General features: G+C 40.7%; 1 protein-coding gene across 3 annotated transcripts in view; it reads left to right on the top strand.

Moving 5' to 3' along the window:
- Positions 1–27,128, top strand: part of RC3H1 (ring finger and CCCH-type domains 1) — an 84,620-nt gene that overhangs the window by 43,501 nt on the left and 13,991 nt on the right. For 2 of the 3 annotated variants that reach the window (XM_066371550.1, XM_066371548.1), the window contains exons 6-13: positions 1,304–1,504; positions 7,026–7,158; positions 15,683–15,801; positions 17,615–17,727; positions 21,988–22,269; positions 22,608–22,822; positions 25,332–25,699; positions 26,442–26,609. In XM_066371550.1, the coding sequence (XP_066227647.1) occupies positions 1,304–1,504; positions 7,026–7,158; positions 15,683–15,801; positions 17,615–17,727; positions 21,988–22,269; positions 22,608–22,822; positions 25,332–25,699; positions 26,442–26,609 (1,599 nt within the window). The remainder of the gene's footprint in view (positions 1–1,303; positions 1,505–7,025; positions 7,159–15,682; positions 15,802–17,614; positions 17,728–21,987; positions 22,270–22,607; positions 22,823–25,331; positions 25,700–26,441; positions 26,610–27,128) is intronic. The other variant, XM_066371549.1, reaches the window with a different exon arrangement.

Below are 27,128 nucleotides of genomic sequence, written 5' to 3'. Positions count from 1 at the left end.
GCCTCAGGCACTAGAATGGCTCCGGTAACAGCAAAGCAACGCCCCAGATGGGCTGAACATCGCCCCCTGGTGAGCATGCTGAGTGGATCCTTGTCGGGCGCATGTGGGAGTCTGTCTGTCTGCCTCCCCCCACCCCCGCTTTTCACTTCAGAAAAATACAAAAAAAAAGTGAACAGGCAAAATATGTTAGTATATAAGTGATCCTATACAAGAATTAATTGTCTTACTTTGATTTGCTATGCCTTTGACCTAAACTCATCTTGACTCAAAATTTGAATTATTGGGTATGATAATGATAGTATCCACCTCAGGAAGTTTAGAGAATTAGATAAGTTAATCCATCAATATAAGTTGATACGGTAACTTAAACACTGACTGGCACATACTTAGTGCTCAATGAGTGTTAATTATTTTAATTACTAAAAGATATCATTATCATCAGATTATTCTAGTTCTTCAAAACTCCATGGAGAATTAAGCCAAATTAAAGTAAACATCTTTCGAATCACATCAGCATCCAAAGCTCTTTCAGTGATGAGTTCCAGCTAGCTCAAAGCCAGGAAAGCCAAAGAGTAATAAGCCACAGTTACAAAAAACAAACATACTTTGTTTTTCAGAATAATTGTACTTGTATGAGTATTTTCTTTTCACAAATGCATACACACGTACAGTTTAAACTGCATTATTTGTTAGGTCTGTTCACTCTTTAGATTTTCTTCCAGCATCTATTTATTCTTTCTTTCTGTAAGATCTATCCTGAAGATTTTCCTTTCTTCTTTTCCTAGTGAGAGGGGGGGAGATAGAGAGACAGACTCCTGCATGAGCCCTGATTAGGATATACCCGGCAGCTGCCATCTAGGGCCATTATCACAACTGAGCTATTTTTAGTGCCTGAGGTGGAGGCTCCACAGAGCCATCTCAGTGCCCAGGGCAATGTGCTTGAACCATTCAAACCATGGCTGTGGGAGGAGAAGAGAGAGAGAATGAGAGAGAGAGAAGGAGAAGGGGTGGAGAAGCAGATGGTTGCTTCTCCTATGTGCCCTGACAGGAATTGAACCTGGGACATCCACAAGCCGGGCCCACACTTTACCACTGATGTGACTCACCAGGGCCTAAAGATTTTGACATCTATAAAAGGGCAAATGTTTTATTGGCAAAACAGGTTTGCTTCATTTTAAACTTGCTATTGTTACTCAAAGAAATTTGTTACATTAAAAATTATCTTGTTACCTATAGATGCTCTTATAAAGTATAAGCCTACTTTGTTACCTGACTCACTATGAGATTACGTGTGTCTTGTTAGGTCACCAAACGTGATGAAGACTCTTCTTTGATGCAACTGAAGGAAGAATTCCGGACCTATGAAGCGCTGCGGCGAGAACACGACTCCCAGATAGTGCAGATTGCTATGGAAGCAGGCTTACGGATTGCGCCAGACCAGTGGTCCTCTCTGCTCTATGGAGACCAGTCTCACAAATCTCATATGCAGTCCATTATTGACAAGGTAGACCCCTTTTGTTCCTTACTTCTTGGATTAATCCTGGAGTTTTGGTAATTCGTGATATTTATTTAACAAATGCATGTTAAAGTGAGTACTTTATGTCAGAATCCTATACATTGTATTCTCTATAGTTGAGTGTCATGTCATAACTAGTCATATCATAATACCACTTTGTTAATATAAAGACTTTTTTAAATTGAGGCATAATTGACATAATTTATATAAGACTTGATTAGTGTGATGCTCTATCCAGCGCGTACTTGCTTCTTCCTTTGAGAGGCTCTTACTTCTTATATCATTGTCTCTCTCCCTTCTTTTATTGTTCTCTGAGTTTTGCTCACTGTGTTAGTTAAACCCATTTTCTAAATCCCTGTGTTGTCTACCTGTAGCAGCCATTTAATGGTCTAGAACAGTGGTCCCCAACCCCCGGGCTGCAGACCGGTACTGGTCCGTGGGCCATTTGGTACCAGTCTGCAGAGAAAGAATAAATAACTTACATTATTTCCGGTTTATTCATATTTAAGTCTGAATGATGTTTTATTTTTAAAAAATGACCAGATTCCCTCTGTTACATCCGTCTAAGGCTCACTCCTGACGCTTGTCTCAGTCACATGATAACGTTGCCGCTAAAATTAAACCCATAAACTAGCAAAATGAGTGGAAAACAAAATTCCATCGAAAGTTTTTTTGTGAAGTGGAAAAGGGCCAGTGAGGAGACAGAAGAAGAACCTACAGCCTCGAAGAAAAAGAAGGCTTCATTTAACAGACAATACCAGGAGTCCTACTTGAAGTACGGATTTATCGCAACTGGTGATTCTCACGCACCAAGGCCGCTCTGCATAATATGTGGCGACCGGCTAAGTAATGAGGCGGTGAAGCCTTCAAAACTGCTTCGCCACTTGGAGACCAAGCACCCTACTTTAAAAGACAAGCCTTCTGAGTATTTTGAAAGAAAAAAGCATGAACAAGAAGGACAGAAACAATTACTGGTGGCCACTACATCAATAAATGCGCACTGAGAGCATCGTACTTGGTGGCTAATCGTATTGCTAAGGCTAAGAAACCATTCACCATTGGTGAAGAATTGATCCTTCCAGCCACTAATGACATTTGTCGTGATCTTCTAGAAGAGGCTGCGGTTAAAAAGATAGCACAGATGCCTCTTTCAGCCACCACCGTCACACGGCGCATTGAGGAAATAGCAGAGGAATCACAATTGTTGGAAAGGATTAATAAATCACCGTGGTACGCTCTCCAGGTTGACGAATCTACAGATATTGACAACAGGCAATGCTACTTGTTTACGTGTGTTATCTTTATCAAGAGGATGTGCATGAGGATATGTTATGTGTATTACCATTGCCAACCAAAACCACAGCCACAGAACTATTTAAATCGCTGGATGACTATATATCAGGAAAACTGAAATGGTCTTTTTGTGTCGGCATATGCACAGATGGAGCTGCTGCCATGACCGGAAGGATGTCTGATTTAACTACTCGGATTAAGGAGGTTGCACCTGAATGCAAGTCTGCGCATTGTGTCATTCACAGGGAAATGCTGGCTAGCTGAAATATATCACTGGAACTTAACAGCGTATTGAATGATGTCGTTAAAGTTATTAACCACTTCAAAGCACACGCCCTTCACTCGTGCCTGTTCAAGCAGCTTTATGAGGAAATGAACACGGAGCACAGACACCTTCTCTTATACACAGAAATAAGATGGTTATCCCAAGGGAGGTCCCTGGCCAGAGTGTTTGAATTACGAGAGCCGCTGCAGAGATTTCTCTCAGAAAAAAAGTCACTGCCAGCAGCACATTTCAGTGACGAGGAGTGGGTCGCAAAACTCGCTTACTTGTGCGACATATTTAACCTCCTCAATGAACTCAATCAGTCACTTCATGGGAAAATGACGACTGTCTTCAAGTTGGCAGATAAAGTAGCTGCATTTAAAGCCAAACTGGGCCCTGGCCGGTTGGCTCAATGGTAGAGCGTTGGCCTGGCGTGCAGGAGTCCCGGGTTCGATTCCCGGCCAGGGCACACAGGAGAAGCGCCCATCTGCATCTCCACCCCCCCCCATCTCCACCACCCCCCCTTCCTCTCTGTCTCTCTCTTCCCCTCCCGCAGCCGAGGCTCCATTGGAGCAAAAAGATGGCCCGGGTGCTGGGGATGGCTCCTTGGCCTCTGCCCCAGGCGCTAGAGTGGCTCTGGTCGCGACAGAGCGACGCCCCGGATAGGCAGAACATTGCCCCCTGGTGGGCATGCCGGGTGGATCCCGGTCAGGCGCATGCAGGAGTCTGTCTGACTGCCTCCCCGTTTCCAGCTTTGGAAAAGTAAAAAAAAAATAAAATAAAAAATAAAAATAAAGCCAAACTGGCCTGACCTGTAGTGGCGCAGTGGATAAAGCGTCAACCTGGAAATGCTGAGGTCGCCGGTTTGAAACCCTGGGCTTGCCTGGTCAAGGCATATATGGGAGTTGATGCTTCCAGCTCCTCCCCCTTCTTTCTCTCTGTCTCTCTCTCCTCTCTCTCTCTCTCTCTCTCTCTCTCTCTCTCTCTTTCTCTCTCTGTCTCTCTCTCTCCTCTCTAAAAAATAAAAATAAATAAAGCCAAACTGGATTTGTGGGGACGACGCGTGAACAGGGGTATATTTGACATGTTTCAAACATTCGCGGGAATTTTGGAAGAGACTGAGCCCAAGCCTTCATTGTCCCAGCTGGTGCATGGTCACCTGTATTTGCTTTTAAAAGAGTTTGAACGCTACTTCCCAACCACAAAAGACCCACAAATTGCCAAGGAATGGATCTGCAATCCATTTGTCAACAAACCAGGTGAATCCAGCATGTCTGTGCAAGAAGAGGATCAACTACTGGAGATCGCAAATGACGGCAGCCTTAAAAATATGTTCGAGACTACAACTCTGCGGTGTTCTGGATTAAAGTCATGGCAGAATACCCCGAGATTGCCACAAAAGCACTAAAAACCCTGTTGCCATTTCCGACATCCTATTTGTGTGAAGCAGGATTTTCTGCAGTGACAGCAACCAAAACAAAATTACGGAATAGACTGGATAAAAGCAACACACTTCGGGTGTCATTGTCTCCCATTACCCCTAGATGAGACCGTCTTGTTGCAGAGAAACAAGCTCAGGGCTCCCACTGATTTAGCGTTATGGTTGTTGAGAGAGGCTATCTCTCATTCTATATAAACATTATAATAAATAACCCTTAACTTACAGTATTCATAACAATGGTGAGTTGTATTTTTCATGCACTTTATATTTGTTTTTGTGTTGTATCTTATTTTTAAGGCATGTTTAAACGTTGTCATAGTGACTGGAAAGTGTTTGGAGGCGGAGAGGATGTTATGTTGTTGGTGTGATGTTAAGAGGACGCTTCTAATAAAGTTGCATACGAGTACACAGTAAATTCATGTTTATTTTTATTTTCATAGGTTTATGATTGGTAGCGAGCCTGAAACTATCATATTACATATTGATGTCAGACATGAAACATTGTCAGAATAACAAATTTAAATACAACCTGAATAATGAGGACATGCTTGTTCCTCCTTTAACTTAGCCCAATAAATATCGTAAGTTCGACAATTACATTTAAAAATACCACAGTTTTTACGCCGGTTGCATAATTTTATTTTGTGCATATATCCGTCCCACCCTAAAGGCCGGTCTGTGAAAATATTTTCTGACATTAAACCGGTCCGTGGCCCAAAAAAGGTTGGGGACCACTGGTCTAGAAGATGTACACATTGAGTTTCATATCATTCTTAGCCAGAAACAGTTCACATAAGTTACCAACCATTCTATACTGCTTACAAATTTAGGGAATATTTCAAAATGTATATGAAACAATAAAATATCCCCTAATTTTTGTGAGCAGTATAGTTTGATCAAATCTTTAATAAACTTATTTCTACTTTATCTGTTGTTTGTTGTGAAGAAAAGATCACTAGAGTATATGAATTTTAGGTCAGGCTCCATTATTTATTTCTGAATCTAAGCTTTTTTTTTTTTATTTTTCCAAAGCTGGAAACGGGGAGGCAGTCAGACAGACTCCCGCATGTGCCTGACCGGGATCCACCCGGCACGGCCACCAGGGGGCGATGCTCTGCCCATCCGGGGCGTCGCTCTGTCACTTCCAGAGCCACTCTAGCGCCTGAGGCAGAGGCCACAGAGCCATCCCCAGCGCCCGGGCCAACCCTGCTCCAATGGAGCCTTAGCTGCGGGAGGGGAAGAGACAGACAGAGAGGAAGGAGAGGGGGAGGGGTGGAGAAGCAGATGGGCACTTCTCCTGTGTGCCCTGGCTGGGAATCGAACCTGGGACTCCCGCACGCCAGGCCGACGCTCTACCGCTGAGCCAACCGGCCAGGGCCTGAATCTAAGCTATTAATTCTCTTAAAACTAGAGCATACTTTTAAAAAACTGGAGCATACTATAAGTTTGTAACTGGCTGATTTTAAGTATATAAGAAACATGCAGAGATGAAAAAATTAGATATATAGGCATTTCAGCAATCTAATAATAATGATATGTTCCATGTTCTTTTTTTTAATATTTATTTTATTGATTTTAGAGAGAGAGAGAGAGAAAGAGGGAGACAGGGACATTACTCTGTTTCTGTATGTGCCCTAAGTGGGGGTTGAACCGGCAAGCAACCTCTGCACTTCAGGACAATGCTTAGTCTAACCAACAGAGCTATCCATTCAGGGCGATATTTTCCATGTTTTTAAAAATGTATGCTTTTAAAGAAAAATTACCTTTTAAAGAGTGACCTTTTGGGAGGGAAAAATTCTCATCTGTATTTATAAGCAGTTAATTTTTTTCCAAGTAAGAACCCTTAGTTACTATCACAATCAACATTTTTTTTCTATTAATGGTTCGGTAATGTACGGACAGCTTAAGGAAGTTAGTAGAAGAATATGTGTCATTAAGCCTTAAGGAAATGCACAACCCGATATCTTCTAAGAATCCTAAACCCATATAGAATTTTTTGGAGTTGCAGTAGACTTTTGAAATTATTTAGTTCATTTAACACATGTATTTCAGATTGAGTCTGTAAAGATTATAGCCAGCGTCATGATCTTTGAGCTATAACAGAACTTGAACTCAGACTCAGTTAGGCCAAGTTCAGTTTCATTGTTCTTGCCTTTGTATAGCATTATCTCTAGACTAAATTTCCAAATTTCAATTATTTGGAAGGACCTCAAGAGTCAGACTATAAGAACATAAAATAGAAAGAGTACTTGCAAATTGAGGGAGGTCTCACATGTGAGGAATGTGACAGCAGAGGGAAGAGAGGTTACAATATGCCCTGCTGTAGAGCAGAGACTGCTGGTTTGCTCCGATAGCAGCAGGTAATCCTCTCATCTGGCCAAAGCGTGGGATGTGTGGGAGGATGAAAATTAAATTTAATAAATTTCAAAAATGATTGTGATATTGTAAATAATCTTTATTTTAAAAGGATTGTCTGGCCTTTGGGGAAGTTAATATTTTTCTTTTTTAAGTTGCAGACTCCAGCCTCTTTTGCACAAAGTGTTCAGGAACTAACAATCGCTCTCCAGCGGACTGGAGACCCAGCAAACTTGAACCGACTAAGACCCCATTTGGAGTTACTAGCAAACATTGACCCTAGTCCAGGTAAGCCCAAGAGAAAGTAATGGACTGTCCTGCTTGTGCCTCGCTGCTGCTCATTGATTCTTTTAATTATTTACTGTTACATTTTTCTAGAATTTCCCAGAGTGGTTATTCCAGATTTTTTTCTACAGTATTTAAGTTCTGGCCCCAATCTTGTTCGTCTCTCTTTATTCAACTCATATTTATTTGATACGTTGTTCATTTCACCAGCAAAGTCCATTTGCTCTGGAATCCTTTATGTTTTCTCTTTGTAGAGTTGTGCTGCATTCTAGTATTCACATCTCTTTTGACAAAAATCAAGTTTTCTCATTTTTTCCTTAAAGAAATTTTATTTTTAATTTATTGAGCATTTTTTTAGAGAGGAAGGAAGGAGAGAGAGAAAACACCACTTTGTTGCTCCACTTAGGGATTTATTGGTTGATTTTGTATGTGCCCTGGCTGGAGATCAAATCCCCAACCTTGGTGTTATTGGGACAACATTCTAACCAACTGAACTACCTGGCCAGGGCTCTGTATTTTTTTAAATTGTATGTCATTAGTTGCATATTATTGGTCCCATTTCATCTATGGTCTCTATTTCTTTTTTTTTTTTTTTTTTTTATAATTTTATTTTTTTAATGGGGTGACATCAATAAATCAGGATACATATATTCAAAGATAACAAGTCCAGGTTATCTTGTCGTTCAATTATGTTGCATACCCACCACCCAAAGTCAGATTGTCCTCTGTCACCTTCTATCTTGTTTTCTTTGTGCCCCTCCCCACCCCCTATCCCTCTCCCATTCCCCCCTCCCCCCCGTAACCACCACACTCTTATAAATGTCTCTTATTTTCACTATTATGTCCCACCTACGTATGGAATAATACAGTTCCTGTTTATTTCTGATTTACTTATTTCGCTTTGTATCATGTTATCAAGATCCCACCATTTTGCTGTAAATGTTCCAATGTCATCATTTCTTATGGCTGAGTAGTATTCCATAGTGTATATGTGCCACATCTTCTTTATCCAGTCATCTATTGATGGGCTTTTTGGTTGTTTCCATGTCCTGGCCACTGTGAACAATGCTGCAATAAACATGGGGCTGCATGTGTCTTTACGTATCAATGTTTCTGAGTTTTTGGGATATATACCCAGTAGAGGGATTGCTGGGTCATAAGGTAGTTCTATTTTCAGTTTTTTGAGGAACCACCATACTTTCTTCCATAATGGTTGTACTACTTTACATTCCCACCAACAGTGTATGAGGGTTCCTTTTTCTCCACAGCCTCTCCAACATTTGCTGTTACCTGACTTGCTAATAACAGCTAATTGAACAGGTGTGAGGTGGTATCTCATTGCCGTTTTGATTTGCATTTCTCTAATAGCTAAAGAAGATGAGCATCTTTTCATATATCTGTTGGCCATTTGTATTTCTTCCTGGGAGAAGTGTCTATTCATATCCTCTTCCCATTTTTTTATTGGATTGTTTGTTTGTTTGTTGTTGAGTTTTATGAGTTCTTTGTATATTTTGGATATTAGGCCCTTATCTGAGCTGTCGTTTGAAAAAATCATTTCCCATTTAGTTGGCTTTCTGTTTATTTTGTTATCAGTTTCTCTTGCTGAGCAAAAACTTCTTAGTCTGATGTAGTCCCATTCATTAATTTTTGCCTTCACTTCTCTTGCCATTGGAGTCAAATTCATAAAATGCTCTTTAAAACCCAGGTCCATGAGTTTAGTACCTATGTCTTCTTCTATGTACTTAATTGTTTCAGGTCTTATGTTTAGATCTTTGATCCATTTTGAGTTAATTTTTGTACAGGGGGAGAGACTGTAGTCCAGTTTCATTCTTTTGCATGTGGCTTTCCAGTTTTCCCAGCACCATTTATTGAAGAGGCTTTCTTTTCTCCATTGTGTGTTGTTGGCCCCTTTATCAAAAATTATTTGACTATATATATGTGGTTTTATTTCTGGACTTTCTATTCTGTTCCATTGGTCTGAGTGTCTATTTTTCTGCCAATACCATGCTGTTTTGATTGTCGTGGCCCTATAATATAGTTTGAAGTCAGGTATTGAAATGCCCCCAGCTTCATTCTTTTTCTTTAGGATTGCTTTGGCTATTCGGGGTTTTTTATAGTTCCATATAAATCTGATGATTTTTTGCTCTATTTCTTTAAAAAATGTCATTGGAAGTTTGATGGGAATTGCATTAAATTTGTATATTGCTTTGGGTAATATAGCCATCTTGATTATATTTATTCTTCCTAGCCAAGAACAAGGTATATTCTTCCATCTCATTATATCTTTTTCGATTTCCCTTAACAATGGTTTATAGTTTTCATTATATAAGTCCTTTACATTCTTTGTTATGTTTATTCCTAAGTATTTTATTTTTTTTGTTGCAATCGTGAAGGGGATTATTCTTTTGAGTTCCTTCTCAGTTGTTTCATTGTTGGCATATAGAAAGGCTATTGACTTCTGTATGTTAATTTTGTATCCTGCGACCTTACTGTATTGGCTTATTGTTTCTAGTAGTCTTTTTGTGGATTCTTTGGGGTTTTCGATGTATAGTATCATATCATCTGCAAAAAGTGATACCTTTACTTCTTCTTTTCCGATATGGATGCCTTCTATTTCTTTGTCTTGTCTGATTGCTCTGGCTAGAACCTCTAGTACCACATTAAATAAGAGTGGAGAGAGTGGACAACCCTGTCTTGTTCCTGATTTAAGGGGGAAAGCCTTCAGTTTAGTGCCATTTAATATGATGTTAGCTGATGGTTTATCATATATGGCCTTTATCATGTTGAGATATTTTCCTTCTATACCCATTTTGTTGAGAGTCTTAAACATAAAATTGTGTTGTATTTTATCGAAAGCCTTTTCTGCGTCTATTGATAAGATCATGTGGTTTTTGTTCTTTGTTTTGTTGATATGGTGTATTACATTAACCGTTTTACGTATGTTGAATATGGTCTCTATTTCAACCCTTTTCTTCCTTTTTTTTTTTTTTTTTAAATGAGAGAGAGATGGGCAGGAAGTGAGAGGGATGAGAAGCATCAACTCGTAGTTGCGACACTTTAGTTGTTCATTGATTGCTTCTCATCGGTGCCTTGACGGGTAGAGGGGTCTCCAGCTGAGCCAGTGACCCTTTGCTCAAGCCAGCTCCCCTACACTCAAATGAGCGACCTCAGGGCTTCGAATCTGGGATCTCAACATCCCAGGTCAATGCGCTATCCACTGTGCCACCACCTCTTAGGCCTCCTGTTCTTTCTTCTTGACGTGAAAATCACCCAGTCCTCATTTTTCGCCTAATACTTCATCTGAGATATTTTAGCTTATATCCTATTGCTGTCCCTGCATATATTCCCACTACTAAACTAAAATGTGCTAACATTCACTAGTAATTTCCCACTTTCTAATTCGAAAGGCTTCTTCTCAGTTTTTAAATTAACTTGATTTGTCTTCATCATCTGATTATGTTGTTGACTGCTTCCTTAATACAGAAACTCACATAATAGCTTATATCTGTAGTCTCACGGTTCTCTTCTGACCTGTATAAATGCTGATTCTGTCTTATTTTGACCATTCATTCCTTTTCTGCCCACCAAGGAGTGGGCTGGTTGTGTTCTTGGATTTTGTTTTCTCCGCACTCTGTTGATGACAGAGTCATTTGTTCCCAGCATCAGGTGTTATCTTTTTATAGATAACAGAGTCCCAACTATCTCTATCACTGCTATCTCCTCAGCCTTCCAGACCCTCTTTCCCAAAAGCTTTCTAAGATTCACCATCACCTCCTCCTTTCATCTGCACTCAATACCCATCCTTCCTCCTGTGTTCTCTTTCTCTGTAAATGCCCTCATTCTTGAGGTATGTGAGCTTAAAACCTGAGTCTCTTGTGTTACTTCATGTCTTTTTCTTTCACTTGCTCTACATACCATTCCAGACAACAGGCTCTATCTGTTCTTTTACAATATCCCTTTATCCCATGCCTGTTAATGCTGCCTTAGCGAGGGCCTCAATCTTTTCCTGAGACGAAATGCCTTCCATTCCACTTACTGCCACAAAATAAATCACATCTTTCCACACTCACAAGCTGTTGGTGATACCCCATCGCTTGTAGAATAAGGGTCAGAACTCTCGACTGTGGCATTCAGAGCACTCTTTTTTTTTTTTTTTTTTGTATTTCTCCGAAGCCAGAAACAGGGAGGCAGTCAGACAGACTCCCGCATGCGCCTGACCGGGATCCACCCAGCATGCCCACCAGGGGGCAATGCTCTGCCCATCCCGGGCATCGCTCTGTTGCGACCAGAGCCACTCTAGTGCCTGAGGCAGAGGCCACAGAGCCATCCTCAGCGCCCGTGCCAACCCTGCTCCAATGGAGCCTCGGCTGTGGGAGGGGAAGAGAGAGACAGAAAGAAAGGAGAGGGGAAAAGGGGGAAAAGCAGATGGGTGCTTCTCCTGTGTGCCCTGGCCAAGAATCAAACCCAGGGCCAACTCTCTACTGCTGAGCCAACCGGCCAGGGCTTGGACCACAGTGATTTGCCTTACCCCTTCTGTGCTTTGATCATTCTGAGCAATAAAAAGAGCACTTCCTCAAGCTTCCCAGCCTGTCTGCCTGCACCAGTGCCAGAGATTCCACACTCCTGTACGCGCAGCTGAGACCCTGCCCTTTTCACGCACTGGAACCATCCTGCCACGTCTGTCCTTCCAGTGTCTCTGTTTCTTACCCCCCGTTTTTTTCTCTACTACACACAACACACTGCTGCTCCTCTCATAACACACTTGTGACACCATTTGTCCCCAGATGCCACTTTATTTCTCTGCGTTTTATAGTGCTCTCTTGAACTTACTGTGCCCAGCCACTTACCTCTACCACTTCATTCAGTCTGCTCTTGTCAAGGTCACAAATGACTTCCACCGAGCTGACTCCGAACATCCACTCTCATATTCACTGTATCTGACCTGTTAGAGCAGGGGTCGGGAACCTATGGCTCGCAAGCCAGGTGTGGCTCTTTTGATGGCTGCATCTAGCTTGCAGACAAATCTTTAATAAAAAAAATAACATTAAAAATATAAAACATTCTCATGTATTACAATCCGCATGTTCATGGTTGCGGGTGGCTGGAGCCAATCACAGCTGTCCTCCAGGACAACACCAAATTTTTATTGGATAATACGTAACATACTCAGGTCGTTGTATGGCTCTCACGGAATTACATTTTAAAATATGTGGCGTTCATGGCTCTCTCAGCCAAAAAGGTTCCTGACCCCTGTGTTAGAGCATCGAACATCGTCGTTTACTCCTCTTCTCGTAACATTTTTCACTTGACATCCCGGCCACACTCTCCAGTTCCCTGCCTTCTTTACTAGATTCTTTTTTCGGCCTCCTTCGCTGATTCCTCCTCCTCTCCATGGCTTCTAACCACCTTTCCCCTGGCTTCTAACTTTTGGAGTGCGTCCAGAGTTTAATTTGTGTATCTCTTCTATTTTCTATTTCTGCCCATTCCATAGAATGTGCTTGAAATATTAAAGTCTTGTGGCTTTAAATATTATTTAATAACTCATGAATTTATTATATTTTATTCATTCCAAAGCCCACTGTTTATTTTCATTTTTAGCATTTCTTTTTTTTTTTTTTTAAGATTTTATTTATTGATTTTATGGGAGAGGAGGGGGACAGAGCAAAAAGTGTCAATTCATAGTTGCTTCACTTTAGTTCTTCATTGAGTGCTCATTGTATGTGCCTTGAGCTGACAAGCCCAGAGTTTCAAACTGGTGACATCAGCGTTCCAGATTGACGCTCTCTCTACTGTGCCACCACAAGCTAGGCGGATCTCAGCATTTCTGAAATTGGGATGCATTTGTACGAGCAATAATGACATGTGATAATCTAGTAGTCTTTAAAAAAAACTTTTTTGGGGAAAAAAAAAGCTTTTTGACACATTAAATAACGGTGTGCGTGGCCTGACCTGTGGTGGCGCAGTGGATAAAGCGTTGACCTGGAACGCTGAGGTCGCCAATTCGAAACCCTGGGCTTGCCCAGTCAAGGCACATATGGGAGTTGATGCTTCTTGCTCCTCCCCTCCCTCTCTCCCCCCTTCTCTAAAATGAATAAATAAAACCTTAAAATAACGGTGTGCATGTTAGAATTAATGGTGTTTTAGAATCTGTGAAACACAGTATGTCCAGCCCAGACCCTCTTCCGGAATTATTTTGTCTATCCACCTGCCTGCTCAACATCCAGCATCCCAACCTCTCTACTTGAATATCAGATAAGAATTTCGAACTTAATCTGTGGAAAACTGGGCTCCAAGCCTCTGTCCCACCCCATTCCGTTTACTGGCAGCTGTAGCCTGTCATTTCCTCAGTCCAGACAACTTGGCAGTGTTGTCCTTAACTCATCCTACCCTCACTTAAGGTATATCTGCTCCATCAGCTTTCCTGTAGGCCCTCCCTTTAAAATCCACTTGGCCTCCACCTCCTTCCCTCTCACTGCTGCCACCCTTTTCTCTCTTCATAGACTAGCCTCCTCGTGTCTGTCTGGTTGAGGACAGGCGCCAGAGCGATCCTGTTGCCTTCTGCTCAGAAATTCTTCAAGTCACTTGGTAAAAGCCAAAACCTTTCCGGGGACCTGCCAGGCCTCCCAGGTCCTGGTCTTCCTTTCCCTCTCTCCTGCTTCAGCCTACTCTTGTCCATCCAACTTGCTCCTGGCTGGTTTCACCTCGGGACAGGCCAGGCACGCTCCGCCTCAGGGCTCTGCACCTGCTCTCCCCTTCCTCCTAGGTCTTCTTCTTCTAGGGTGTCCTAGGGCACCAGAGCCTTCCTTCAGGGGTTTGATCTCTGTCACCTTCTCCAGGAGGCCATCAGCCTGTCTGAGACATTCCACACACCTTTCTCACTTGCCTTCTTTGCTTTATTTATTCAATGCATTATTATTCTAAATACTTTGTATTTTGAGTATCTATTGTCTGACCCCTCTCCTTGAATATAACTGGGACTTTTGTTTTGATTGCTACTGCTTCCCCAGCAACTAAACAATCCCTGAGGATGTGGTGTTCCAGAAAGTACTGTTCTGTGAGACTGTTTTCTTTACCTTCTCTTCATCTTTCTTCCCACCCTTTGTTAAAATTCCATGTGTCCTTCAAAGCCTAGTTTAAATTCTCATCACCTAAGTCTTTCAATGTCTTCAACAGAAGTCTTCTCTACATCTGTGTTCTCATGTCATTTTATATTTCTCTAAAGAACATTTCATGTTTAGCCCTGTGGCTAATTTTTCTTCTATAAAAACCCCAATACTGGTCCTGGGCAAATAACTTACTAAATGAAAAAGCTATATAGAGGGGTTGATTTATGTATTGGCTCTTCTATTAAACATTTTATTTTATTTATCTTTTTTAGTGAGAGGAGGGGAGGCAGAGACAGACTCCCACATGCGCCTCACTGGGGTCCACCCCGCAAGCCCACTAAGAGGCGATGCCCTGCCTCTCTGTGCCTTGCTCTGTTGCAACCGGAGCCATTTTTTAGCACCTGAGGTGGAGACCACGGAGCCATCCTCAACAGCCGGGGACAACTCACTCTAATTGAACCTTGGCTGCAGGAGAGGAAGAGAAGAGAGGGAGAGAGAGAGAAAGTAGAGAGGGAAGGGTGGAGAAGCAGATGGGCGCTTTTCCTGTGTGCCCTGACTGGGAATTGAACCCGTGACATCCACACGCTGGGCTGATGCTCTACCACAGAGCCAACTGGCCAGGGCTCTTCTATTAAACTTTTAAAATATTCTGTTTACCAGTACTTGGTTTGTACAAAATTGCAGTGTAGACACTACAGATTGGTTGACTGTAGGCAATCCATGGTTACGTTTTATTTGGTGAACACTGTGTTGGCCTGTACAATATTCTAAACATTTTACATATGAACATTTAAAAACTGGGTAGTTTTACATAAAAATCTCAAATTTCAGCTTCCCCTGGAAAAATGCAGTGTACTTGGCAGTGCCATCCTGCATCTTCATGTAATAAGCAGCTAAAGTTTAATGGTGACCGTGACCTTAGGAGTGAGCCATACTCCTTAGTTTAGCACAATTCCCATCTCTTTCTATTGTCATTTTCCAAAGTAAGGGTCTAGTGAGAGTTGCCATTTATTGTCTGTCCTATTTAATTCCTTCATGTTACCTTCCCTGTCCCCATAGTTATTTTAGTTTGTACCCGCAGATTTAGAAGACTATATCTGTTTCTTTAAAATGATGTTTAGGTGAGCCCTGGCCAGATAGCTCTGTTGGTTGGAACATTGTCCCAAAGCTCAGAGATTGCCAGTTTGATCCCCAGTCAGGGCACATACAGAAACAGATGTTCCTGTCTTTCTCCTGCTCTCTCCCTTCCTCTCTCTAAAATCATTGAAATAAACACTTTTTTAAAATGACATTTAGGTGAATAAACTATTACCTGACGCTTAACTTGATTTCACTGAAGTACTGACACATCTCCTTTATTAATTTAATATTGAGTAAAACACTGAATAACATTGTTTAAAATTTTTTTATTTCTTGTGTAGATGCTCCTCCTCCTACTTGGGAACAGCTAGAAAATGGGCTGGTGGCTGTGCGGACAGTGGTACACGGACTGGTTGATTATATCCAGAACCACAGCAAGAAAGGGGCGGATCAACAGCAGGTAAGGGACGCAGGCCAGTGAGGTGGCTTGAGTATTCACGACTCTGTAGAAACAATACATCAGTTTAGCGTTGTTAGCAGCCAGCATACCAGATTAGCCCAGTAATTTTCTGTGACAACATTGAAATGAAATAATTCTTGTCAGTCTAGTGTGCTGTGCTCACTTTTCATGTTGGATATAGCAGCATTTGATTCTGTAATAAAAACTGTATTCCATTTAAATCAAATTATTCTCTTTGGTTACTGTTACATCTCTTTTTGGCAATGGGTATCACATTTTAGTGCTAATGCTACATCTCTCCAGTACTGTTCACACATTTGTATATGCTTTTTCTGAATTAGTATTTTAACATTTTTCATTTACAATATCTGTTATGCCAGTGGGCCAAATTTCCCTCAGATAGATAGATAGATAGATAGATAGATAGATAGATAGATAGATTGATTGATTTTTTTTTTTTTTTACAGAGACAGAGAGTGAGTCAGAGAGAGGGATAGACAGGGACAGACAGACAGGAACGGAGAGAGATGAGAAGCATCAATCATTAGTTTTTCATTGCGTGTTGCAACACCTTAGTTGTTCATTGATTGCTTTCTCATATGTGCCTTGACCACGAGCCTTCAGCAGACCGAGTAACCCCTTGCTGGAGCCAGCGACCTTGGGTTCAAGCTGGTGACCTTTTGCTCAAACCAGATGAGTCTGTGCTTAAGCTGGTGACCTCGGGGTCTTGAACCTGGGTCCTCTGCATCCCAGTCCGATGCTCTATCCACTGCGCCACCGCCTGGTCAGGCCCCTCAGATATTTTTAAAAGAAATACATGACAGTAAAATATAATAGGTCCTGTGGCTAGAGTTTTTAATTTTGCTCCCCAAAATTTTGTTTTGCTCTTAGGATGTAGATCTTAGAGCTTTTATTTTGTAGTAGTAAACTTGAAAATTAAACTTTGTTGTGAATTTACCTGGCTCAGGTAAATATTAATAATAGGTTTTTACTATTCTTATCTTCTTTGGGAGACAAGAAGTATTAAAACTATCCCAAGTGGAATAGTATGGATATAATTATCCTAATCAATCTGAGTACAGATCAGAGCTTAGTTTTTTGGTTCAGAAATAAAAGAAATTAAAATTTATTTTTGACTCCCTGTTCCATTAGACATTGTGAAGAATGTAACAAAAATATAAGATTAACACTTAAATTTGGCCAGTAAGTGATAAAACACATTAAATTTCATTTCACTTGGTATTATGTTTGCTGTTTTATTGACTTCCAAGTCCTCTTTCCTGCTTTGTCACCTAGTTATAAATGATGAGTCATTTGTACCTTTGGAAATGTGTCAAGTATTTGATATAATCTGCATGTCAAAATTTGTTACAGAATATTTTTCAGTTACAGGGTCTATTGTAGATTTGTGGTGTGCTATAAAGAAACGTAATTATACTGAACTGAACATTGTTTAAAACAAATATTAGAAGATAGTTTAAACATTGGAAAGTTCTAAACTCTAATGGTTTATTCATTATAAAACCTGAAAATAAGGTCATAGAGCCCTCCTGAGACTTGAATCAAGAACTTATGTGAAGGTACAGGTTTGAGAACATACCAGAAAATCTGGACTACATTTGTTTTAATTAACTTACTTATTTTGGGGATGCTCTGAGCCTGAGACAGAACAGCTTCCCAGCACTTTTGTTCTGGGCAGTCTAGCAAAGAGTGTGAATTGATCTAAATTGTTCATCTAATTATGAAGATCTTAAAATGGCAGTGAAATTTTCCATCACTTTTTTTAATGTCTGATGTTTTAACTTGGTCATAGCCTCCGCAGCATAGCAAATACAAAACATACATGTGTCGCGACATGAAGCAGCGAGGAGGGTGCCCTCGTGGGGCCAGCTGTACGTTTGCCCACTCCCAGGAGGAACTGGAGAAGTAAGTGCAAAAGTTGTAGACTTGGCCTTCTGATAGAACAAGGTAGAATTATTCAGTAGATTAACTTGCTGCCATTGAGAAATACAGGAAGGGTAGGTGCACTCTCTTAAATGAACAGGAAATGTTTGGAAAGTAATTTTAAAAAAGAAAACTGCCTGACCTGTGGTGGCGCAGGGATAAAGCGTTGACCTGGAATGCTGAGGTTGTCGGTTCAAAACCTTGGGCTTGCCCGGTCAAGGCACATATGGGAGTTGAAGCTTTCTGCTCCTCCCCCCTTCTCTCTCTCTCTCTCTCTCTCTCTCTCTCAATCTCTCTCTCTCTCCTCTAAAATGAATAAATAAATAAAAATAATTTAAAAAAAAATAAAGTTCAATCCCTAGGTGAGCCTTAAAAAAAAAGAAAAAAAAAAGAGAACTGAAGCAGTTTTTTCAGCTTTCATACATTGTCCCTAAAATAGGGAACTGTTTATGGTTAACTAAGTCTAGAAGTGAGTCATTCTCACTACCAAAAAAAAGTCATCAGTTTTAACTGATTTTAACTAATTGAATAATGAATTACCAATCTATTAAAGAAATTATTTTATTTCCAAGTTCAATTTCACAGATTTCAGTCAAATGTCAAGGACCAGATACTTACAATGATGTTAAATTTTCTAGCCCATAGTAGAAAGAAAAATCTTTTAATTCTTTTATGCAACCAGTAATACTAAGTTTGACAAATAACACAATTAAACTAAAAATTTATCTCACATATTAATATTTTTATTTTTTTATTTTATCTTTTAAATAATATTTAAAATTCATTTACTGATTTGAGAGAGAGGGGGGAAGAGATAGCTAGAAACATCGGTCTGTTCCTGTATGTTCCCTGGCCAGGAATCAAACAGGCAACCTCTGTATATCCAGATGGCGCTCTAACCAACCAAGTTATCCGGCCAGGGCTAATGTTTTTTAAATCCTAAATATTAAACTTAGAATTCAGAAGTAAATTGAAGCTGATGTCATGGCTAACTGCAAAGATAGTCTGATATTAAATATTAGTTGCTATAGGTTAGATAAGAAACCCCTTGTGATTATATCTGAAGATTCCAAAGGCATTTGAATAAAATCCAGTGTCCATGATAAATCAAAATCACTTAGAACAAAAATGTCATAGACACTTTTCAACATGATAATGATAGTTATATCTTTTTTTTCTTTTGAAGGTTTTGTGTATTGATTTTATAGAGAGAAAGGTGGGGGAATGAGAAGTATCAACTCATGGTTGCTTCACTTTAGTTGTTCGTTGGCTACTTCTCATATGTGCCTTGACCCGGCAAGACTGGGCTTTCAAACTGGCAACGCCAGTGTTCCAGGTCAGCACCCTATCCACTGCACCACCACAGGCCAGGTGATAATTATATCTGAAAGCCAGCATGATAGCCTCATGCTTAATTAGTAAATGTTAGATTCAGTCTCATTTTAAGAGTAAAGCAAAATTTCTACTGGTAAAACTATTTTTAATATTCTGAAAGTAGTAGCAAATGTATGTAAACGAGAGTTAAATAGCCTTAAAATTGTTACAGGGAGCAGTTCAAGAAAAGTACAGGAAGCTAAAGAAATGAGAATTTAGTAAAGTGGCAAATCAAAAACTTAAATGAATTTGCTGTCAGATAAACCGGTAAAGCAAAATGAAAGATTCCTTTTGCATTAACAACAACAAAATGACAAATATCAAATAATAAACTAATAAATATTTCGTACCTATATGATTTTTTTTTTTCCAAAGAGTCAGAAAGAGAGATAGACAGGGACAGACAGACAGGAACGGAGAGATGAGAAACATCAATCATTAGTTTTTCGTTGCACGTTGCAACACCTTAATTGTTCATTGATTGCTTTCTCATATGTGCCTTGACCGCGGGCCTTCAGCAGAACAAGTAACCCCTTGCTCGAGCCAGTGAGCTTGGGCTCAAGCTGGTGAGCTTTTTGCTCAAACCAGATGAGCCCTTGCTCAAGCTGGCAACCTTGGGGTCTCAAACCTGGGTTTTCTGCATTCCAGTCTGATGCTCTATCCACTGCGCCACCGCCTGGTCAGGCAGTACCTATATGAATTGAATTAGAGACTAGCTAGGAACATAAGGAAAGAATTGGGTAAATGAAGAATAGTTTTAGATAAGGCATTATAAAGGCTTTATTTTTTCTTAAACTAAAGTCACTGAATTCCCAATTAGAATCATTACATGATGATTGTTAGGACCTAACAAAATCATTTTTTAGAAGAATATGCAAATAGTCAAGAAAATTCTGGAAAAAGAAGGGACTTGTCTGATAACTAGACTAATAACTATTAGCCTGTACTCTGAGCTAAAATGAGTGTAAAGGCTATGTTATTAGCATAGAAATAGGTTAATATAATAAAAAACCTAGAAAGTGTTCCTGATACATGTAAGAACTTAGCATGTAAGCTAAAAGGTGGTATTTCACCTCAATAATAAAAAAGATGATGAAATAACTGCTATCCATTTGAAAAATAATTAGAGCTGGTAGTTATCTTTACACTACAAAGAATTATAAATGTATCAGAGATTTAAATAGGTGTACTAGTTAATAAGTTTGCAATGGGAAAGGGTTTTAGGATAATGACAGCCCAGCATCCATCAAGGAGAAGACTGATAAATTTGATTCCATAAAAATTAAAAACCTAAAATTTGACCTAAACACCACAATTAAAAGACAGAAGGTTAGTGGGGAAATGAAAGACAAGGGCTGGTATCCCTAACATAGAATGAGCTCCTACAAATCTGTCAGAACGGAAGGAGAACCAGTAGATAGATGGAACATGGACATAATGAAGCAAATAGCAGAATGCTAATCACCAGTAAACTTGAACCTAGGTTCAACTTCACTGATTGCTAAAGAATGCAAGTAAAAACAAAACTTCGTGTTTTCGAACTATCAGCAAAGACTGATACTGCCTAGTGTTTGATGGACTACTGAAAAAAGACACTTATCAGTAGGAGTGAAACTAGTTTTGGAGCATTAAAATAGTTTCTAATGCACATACATGAGACTTAAAATTCTACCTCCAGTTAACTCACACAAGGGTACAAATATATGGACATAATTACCCATTACTATATTGTTTTAGTAGCAAATATTTAGGAATAACTTAAAATGTACTGACATAAAGGAATGGCCAAGATTATGAAGTAGAGGAAAAATTACTCAGCAGTCATATAGGTAGAACCCTATTTCTAGAAACAATAATCTTATGTACCTAAGACCACTAAGGCCATGTATAGAGGAAAAATCTGTGATTTATATATCACACTGTTAACAGTGGTTACCCCTTATGTATAGATCCCCCCAGAAATTAGTCACATATGGGAAACATTTGATAAAATAACATTATTCTCTTGGAGTGTTTTTGTTTTGTTTTTGAAATAGAGGAAGGAGAAGGTGAGGGAAAGAGAAATATCAGCTTGTTCCATTTAGTTGTGCATCCATTGATTGCTTCTCATACATGCCCTGACTGGGGCTCGAACTGGCAGCCTCAAAGTCGAGCTGACACCCTCTGGATTGAGCCAGCAACCTCGGTCTGCTGGCTCAATAAAGCTCTGGGACAATGCTTTATTTACTGTGCCACTGGCAGCGCAGTTTGATGTAGATATTTTAAGTGCACTAGATGGCCTAAGCAGTGGTGGCGCAGTGGATAGAGCATCAACCTGGGAAGCTGTGTACACTGGCGTTTTTTTTTATTCTTACTGTGTTACATGCATAGGCTCGCGGTACCCCATGGCCCTCGAGGAGAGCCCAAGGTAAAATTTTTCGGAAATGTCTTCTACAGGTTTTTCTAACCCTCCTCTAGTAAGTTTTAGAAATAGAAATTTCAATAAAAATGACATATTAATACAAATATTAATTAGCACGATTTATGTTATAAATATGAGGAATGGTATACTTAATATACATAGAACATACATACAGGGGTGGGGAAAAGTAGGTTTATAGTTGTGAGTACGCAAAACAGCTTATTCTTGAATTATTATTAATTATTGTGTTATTTTCCATGTGAACAACTGTAGACCTCCTTTGCCCACCCCTGTCACACATACACACGCATGTAGGGTCTCAAATAGCTAAGCCAGTGTTTGAAGAGAATTTCTAGAAAATAATGTACTTGGAATTTTTAACTTTTGTACTTATTTCTTAAATACGTTTGTGTTCATAGTTTTGCTTTTGTAACTGGTTTTGGTGTGTGCCTTCGCCCTTTGTATAGATTTCGTAAAATGAACAAACGCCTGGTCCCCAGAAGACCACTGAGCGCCTCTCTGGGTCAGCTGAATGAGGTGGGCCTGCCCTCCACAGCTGTCCTTCCAGATGAAGGTGCAGCCGAGCTGCCCGGCCGGAAGGCCCCCGCTCTGCCCAATGGGATTGTGTCAGCCGGGAGCGCGGTCACGCAGCTCATTCCACGCGGGACAGACCCCAGCTTCGATTCCAGCCTCAAGCCCGGAAAGATGGACCATCTGAGCAGCAGTGCCCCCGGCTCCCCTCCCGACCTGTATGTCATTTTCCTAACGTACTTTCAAGTGTCTTTGTAAATGAAAAAGAGGGAAGGAGGAATTAATCGATGTTTTTGTAAAATTGGGGGTTTTTTGGGTCATTTTGTTGTTTTTTTATTTTTATTTCTTGTGTTTTAATGTTTAAGAAAGCTAGCACAAATGCTTATAAAAAAGTTAACATAGGTGAAATAAGATCAAAGTTGTAAATTTTGTAGAAGAAATGACTATGGGGAAAAAAGCATTTTCGCAAATTGTGGCTTTTTTTTTTTTTTTACATTTAACAGTTTGTGTACATTTTGAGACCTTAAACTTGACTTGCAGCATTTTATTCTCATAGGCTAGAATCTGTCCCCAAGAGCATTTCTGCCTTACCTGTGAATCCACACCCTGTTCCGCCAAGGGGGCCAGCTGACCTGCCTCCTCTGCCCGTGGGCAAGCCCCCCCAGATGATCCCCCGGGGCTCTCAGTTATACCCTGGCCAGCAGGCCGACCTCTACTACCAGGATCCTCGTGGAGCTGCGCCCCCGTTTGAACCAGCCCCGTATCAGCAGGGTAATGTTTTTTCCTTTACTGCCCTCACTTTTCCTAGGAGTTAGGTGAATGCTGCCAGGTATCATATTTGCCCTAGCCGCCTTACGATAAGTATAATTTTTAATTCTTTGGAAAAAACAGATATGATCAACTAAATGGTATGAAGTAAATGAAGTAGCAAAGCTATAAAAAAAATTGCTTTAACAACTAAAAGCAGTTGTATAGTAAATATGTTCATATGTTTAGGGAAATGACAAGTCACCCAAGTAGACAATGGAAATTTGCTAAGGCAGTGTATTTTCCTGACCAAAATTTTCTTCAAGCATGAAAATGAATTTAATATTACAGTGGGTATAAATTAAATGCACACAGTATATTTTTCTCCCGTTCATTTATCACCTAATCTTTTTCTGGGTCCTGTAATATATGAAAAATGTAGCATACCTATAGAGAGTTTATGGTGTAGAATCAGTATTAGTAAGACGAGAAGACTGTCTGTGAGCAGACATAACATACAGGCAGACCTCGGAGAAGTTCAGGTTCGGTTTCAGACCACAGCAATAAAGCAAGTCACGAATTTTTTGGTTTCCTCGTATATATGTATAAAAGTTACATTTACACTATACTGTAGTCTGTTAATGTGTGTAATAGCATTATGTCTAAAAAATACTATACATCCCTTCATTAAGAAATAATTTATTGGTAAAAAGTGCTAACGAACATCTGAGCCTATCAGAAAAATGGCACTAATAGACTTGTTCCTCGTAGGCTTGCCACAAACCTTTTTTTTTTTTTTTTAGAGACAGAGAGTGAGTCAGAGAGAGGGATAGACAGGGACAGACAGACAGGAATGGAGAGATGAGAAGCATCAATCATTGGTTTTTCATTGCACATTGCAACACCTTAGTTGTTCATCGATTGCTTTCTCATATGTGCCTTGACCACGGGCCTTCAGCAGACCGAGTAGCCCCTTGCTGGAGCCAGTGACCTTGGGTTCAAGCTGGTGGGCTTTTTGCTCAAACCAGATGGTCACACTCAAGCTGGCGACCTCGGGGTCACGAACCCGGGTCCTCTGCATCCCAGTCCAACGCTCTATCCACTGCGCCACTGCCTGGTCAGGCGCCACAAACCTTCAATTTGTAAAAAATGCAGTTATTTGTGAGACGTAGTAAACTATGTGCAATCAAACGAGGTATGCCTGTAGATGTGTGTTAAAAGTTAGGTTGTTCAGTTGTGGTGGTGGAAATTAACTGTGAGACTCGGGAGATCATTGAGAGCCTAAGGAATTAAAGAAGCTTTACAATAGAATGCCCTAAATAGAGGTTTGGGAACAGAAAGAAAATTTACTACGGGATTGCAAAAATGAGACTAGAGCCAAACAGAGTGAGGGGACTATTATTACTCCAGGTGTGAATGTTTTGTTTTTTGTTTTTTTTACAGAGACAGAGAGACAGTCAGAGAGAGGGGGATAGACAGGGACAGACAGACAGGAACGGAGAGAGATGAGAAGCATCAATCATTATTTTTTCGTTGCGACACCTTAGTTGTTCATTGATTGCTTTCTCATATGTGCCTTGACCACGGGCCTTCAGCAGATCCAGTAAACTCTTGCTCAAGCCAGTGACCTTGGGTCCAAGCTGGTGAGCTTTGCTCAAATCAAATGAGCCTGCGATCAAGCTGGCAACCTCGGGATCTCGAACCTGGGTCCTCCACATTCCAGTCCAACGCTCTATCCACTACGCCACCGCCTGGTCAGGCCAGGTGTGAGTGTTGAGGTCTGATTTAGTATGGTAGGAAAGAAGAGGGATTTTAGAAAACAGACAAATGTGAAAAATTAGCCAGTTTTAATAATAATACTATATGAGAATGGAGAGAAGATGAGGTAGGAGCTCTGTCAGAAACAGTATAGTGCTATTATTTTTTAAACTGGGATAAATTAAAGGTGCTTTCCATTTCCTTTTCCTAAGTCTATGTTAATTTTGAATCAGAAATGTCTTCTCCGCTTTCAGAGAATAGATTTAAATTGGTACGTTATTAATACATGTGAAAATATGATAAAAATTGGTTTGACCATCCATTGCAGGAAGCACCCAACTACTTTTGTTCAAGTGACCTTAAATACAGTGTATCATTAGGGTTCAATGTTTGGGAGAAGGAGGTTTGATACAGGAAGTTTAGGTGTTTATGAAATAAGCAGAAGGTGCTGGAAAAGCAGGCTTACATAGGCCTCCAGGAGTAAGGCCCAGAAGTAGCTGCCGAAAGACCTGGTTACAGTGAAGAAGCCATAAAAAGAGGAAACTGCCATCTTAACCACTAACTCCAGCATCACGTCCCATGAGGCAGAAGTCTTTTTGCCTTCCAGTGTTCACACTGTGTTAAGGCACCCCTGTGTAGATAAGCATAGGTGAGAATGTCTAAAGAAATGAGTGGAGTGTTAATTATCAAATGTTGAAATATGCTAATAGACAGAGTCTTACCTGGAAAACAGATTGGCTCATTGTTGCTTTGGTTGCTCTTCTGTGATGCACAGGTATGTACTACACCGCTCCGCAGTGTGTGTCCCGTTTTGCCCGGCCCCCACCGTCCGCTCCGGAGCCCGGTCCTCCCTACTTGGACCATTACCCACCCTACCTCCAAGATCGCGTTGTCAGCTCTCAGTATGGCGCACAGCCACAGCAGTACTCACCCATGTACCCACCACACTATGACGGCCGTCGAGTATACCCTGCTCAGTCTTACCCAAGAGAGGAGATTTTCCGAGAAAGCCAGTTATCCATTGAGGTTCCGCCTGCAGTCCCATCCTATGTACCGGAATCCAGAGAACGATATCACCAGCAGGTGGAGGGCTACTACCCTGTGGCTCCTCATCCAGCTCAGATTAGACCTTCATACATCAGGGTACGCTGTATTTTTTTCTCATTATGTAGGTTTAATTTGATTATTGTTTAGCGTGACTTATTTTTTTTTAATAAGAAAGCATGTCCTTATTTTTTATCTTTTTATAATTTGGGTAGTTTTTTTTTAATTAAACTATTAAAGGGAAGAAAATTCCCACCTCACTCACTAATAGCCCTTAGTCTGAACTTGAGATGTTTTTATTAACAATTCTAGATCTATTTGGAAACCTCTGGCCAAGAAAAAGAGACTTAAATTGAGCTCTTTGGGAAATCCTTAGAATTTGGGGGTAGGGGTTGTTTTCCTTTGTTTGTTTGTTTTTTGTTTGTTTGTTTTTTAGAAACAGGGAGGCAGTCAGACAGACTTCCTCATGCGCCTGACCGGGATCCACCCGTCACGCACACCAGGGGGCGATGCTCTGCCCATCTGGGGCATTGCTCTGTTGCAACCAGAGCCATTGAGGGGAAGAGAGAGACAGAGAGGAACAAGAGGGGTAGGGGTGGAGAAGCAGATGGGCACCTCTCCTGTGTGCCCTGGCTGGGAATCGAACCCGGGACTCCTGCACGCCAGGCCGACGCTCTACCACTGAGCCAATCGGCCAGGGCCTGTTTTCCTTTGTTTTAAGTCATGGTATTTCCAAATGTTAAGATGAGTATACAAGCTAGTGCTTATGTAAAACATGTGCTAAGTAAATTAACATGTTCTGAAATTCTTTTCCAATGTGTACTGATATCTGCACTTTCAGGAGCCTCCTTATAGCCGGCTTCCTCCTCCTGCCCAACCCCATCCCAGTCTGGACGAGCTGCATCGGAGACGGAAGGAAATCATGGCCCAACTGGAGGAAAGGAAGGTGATCTCTCCACCACCCTTTGCACCTTCACCAACTCTGCCTCCTACCTTCCATCAGGAGGAAGTAAGCACGTCATCTTTAGTCCCTGTTAGCCACTTTTCATATATCCATGGATGGTTATGTTTTATTGAAGTAATCTTTGCCTGTAATGAGGTTATGAAAATATTTCCCTGTTTTCTTCTGAAAGGTTTACTGTTTTATTTTCCATTTAGACCTACAGTCTGTCTAGCATTGGTTTTTGTATCCTAGTATGTTAGGAGTCAAGATCCATTTTTTCCCCCAGAGGCAGTGGTCCCCAACCTTTTTTGGGCCACGGACCGGTTTAATGTCAGAAAATATTTTCACGGACCGGCCTTTAGGGTGGGACGGATAAATGTGTCACGTGACCGAGACAAGCATCAAGAGTGAGTCTTAGACGGATGTAACAGAGGGAATCTGGTCATTTTTTAAAAATAAACATTGTTCAGACTTAAATATAAATAAAACGGAAATAATGTAAGTTATTTATTCTTTCTCTGTGGACCAGTACCAAATGGCCCATGGACTGGTACCGATCCATGGCCCGGGGGTTGGGGACCACTG

This window comes from Saccopteryx leptura, chromosome 2, assembly GCF_036850995.1.
Source record: "Saccopteryx leptura isolate mSacLep1 chromosome 2, mSacLep1_pri_phased_curated, whole genome shotgun sequence".
NCBI classification, from domain to species: domain Eukaryota; kingdom Metazoa; phylum Chordata; class Mammalia; order Chiroptera; family Emballonuridae; genus Saccopteryx; species Saccopteryx leptura.
This window is presented reverse-complemented; position numbering and strand designations above follow the sequence as displayed.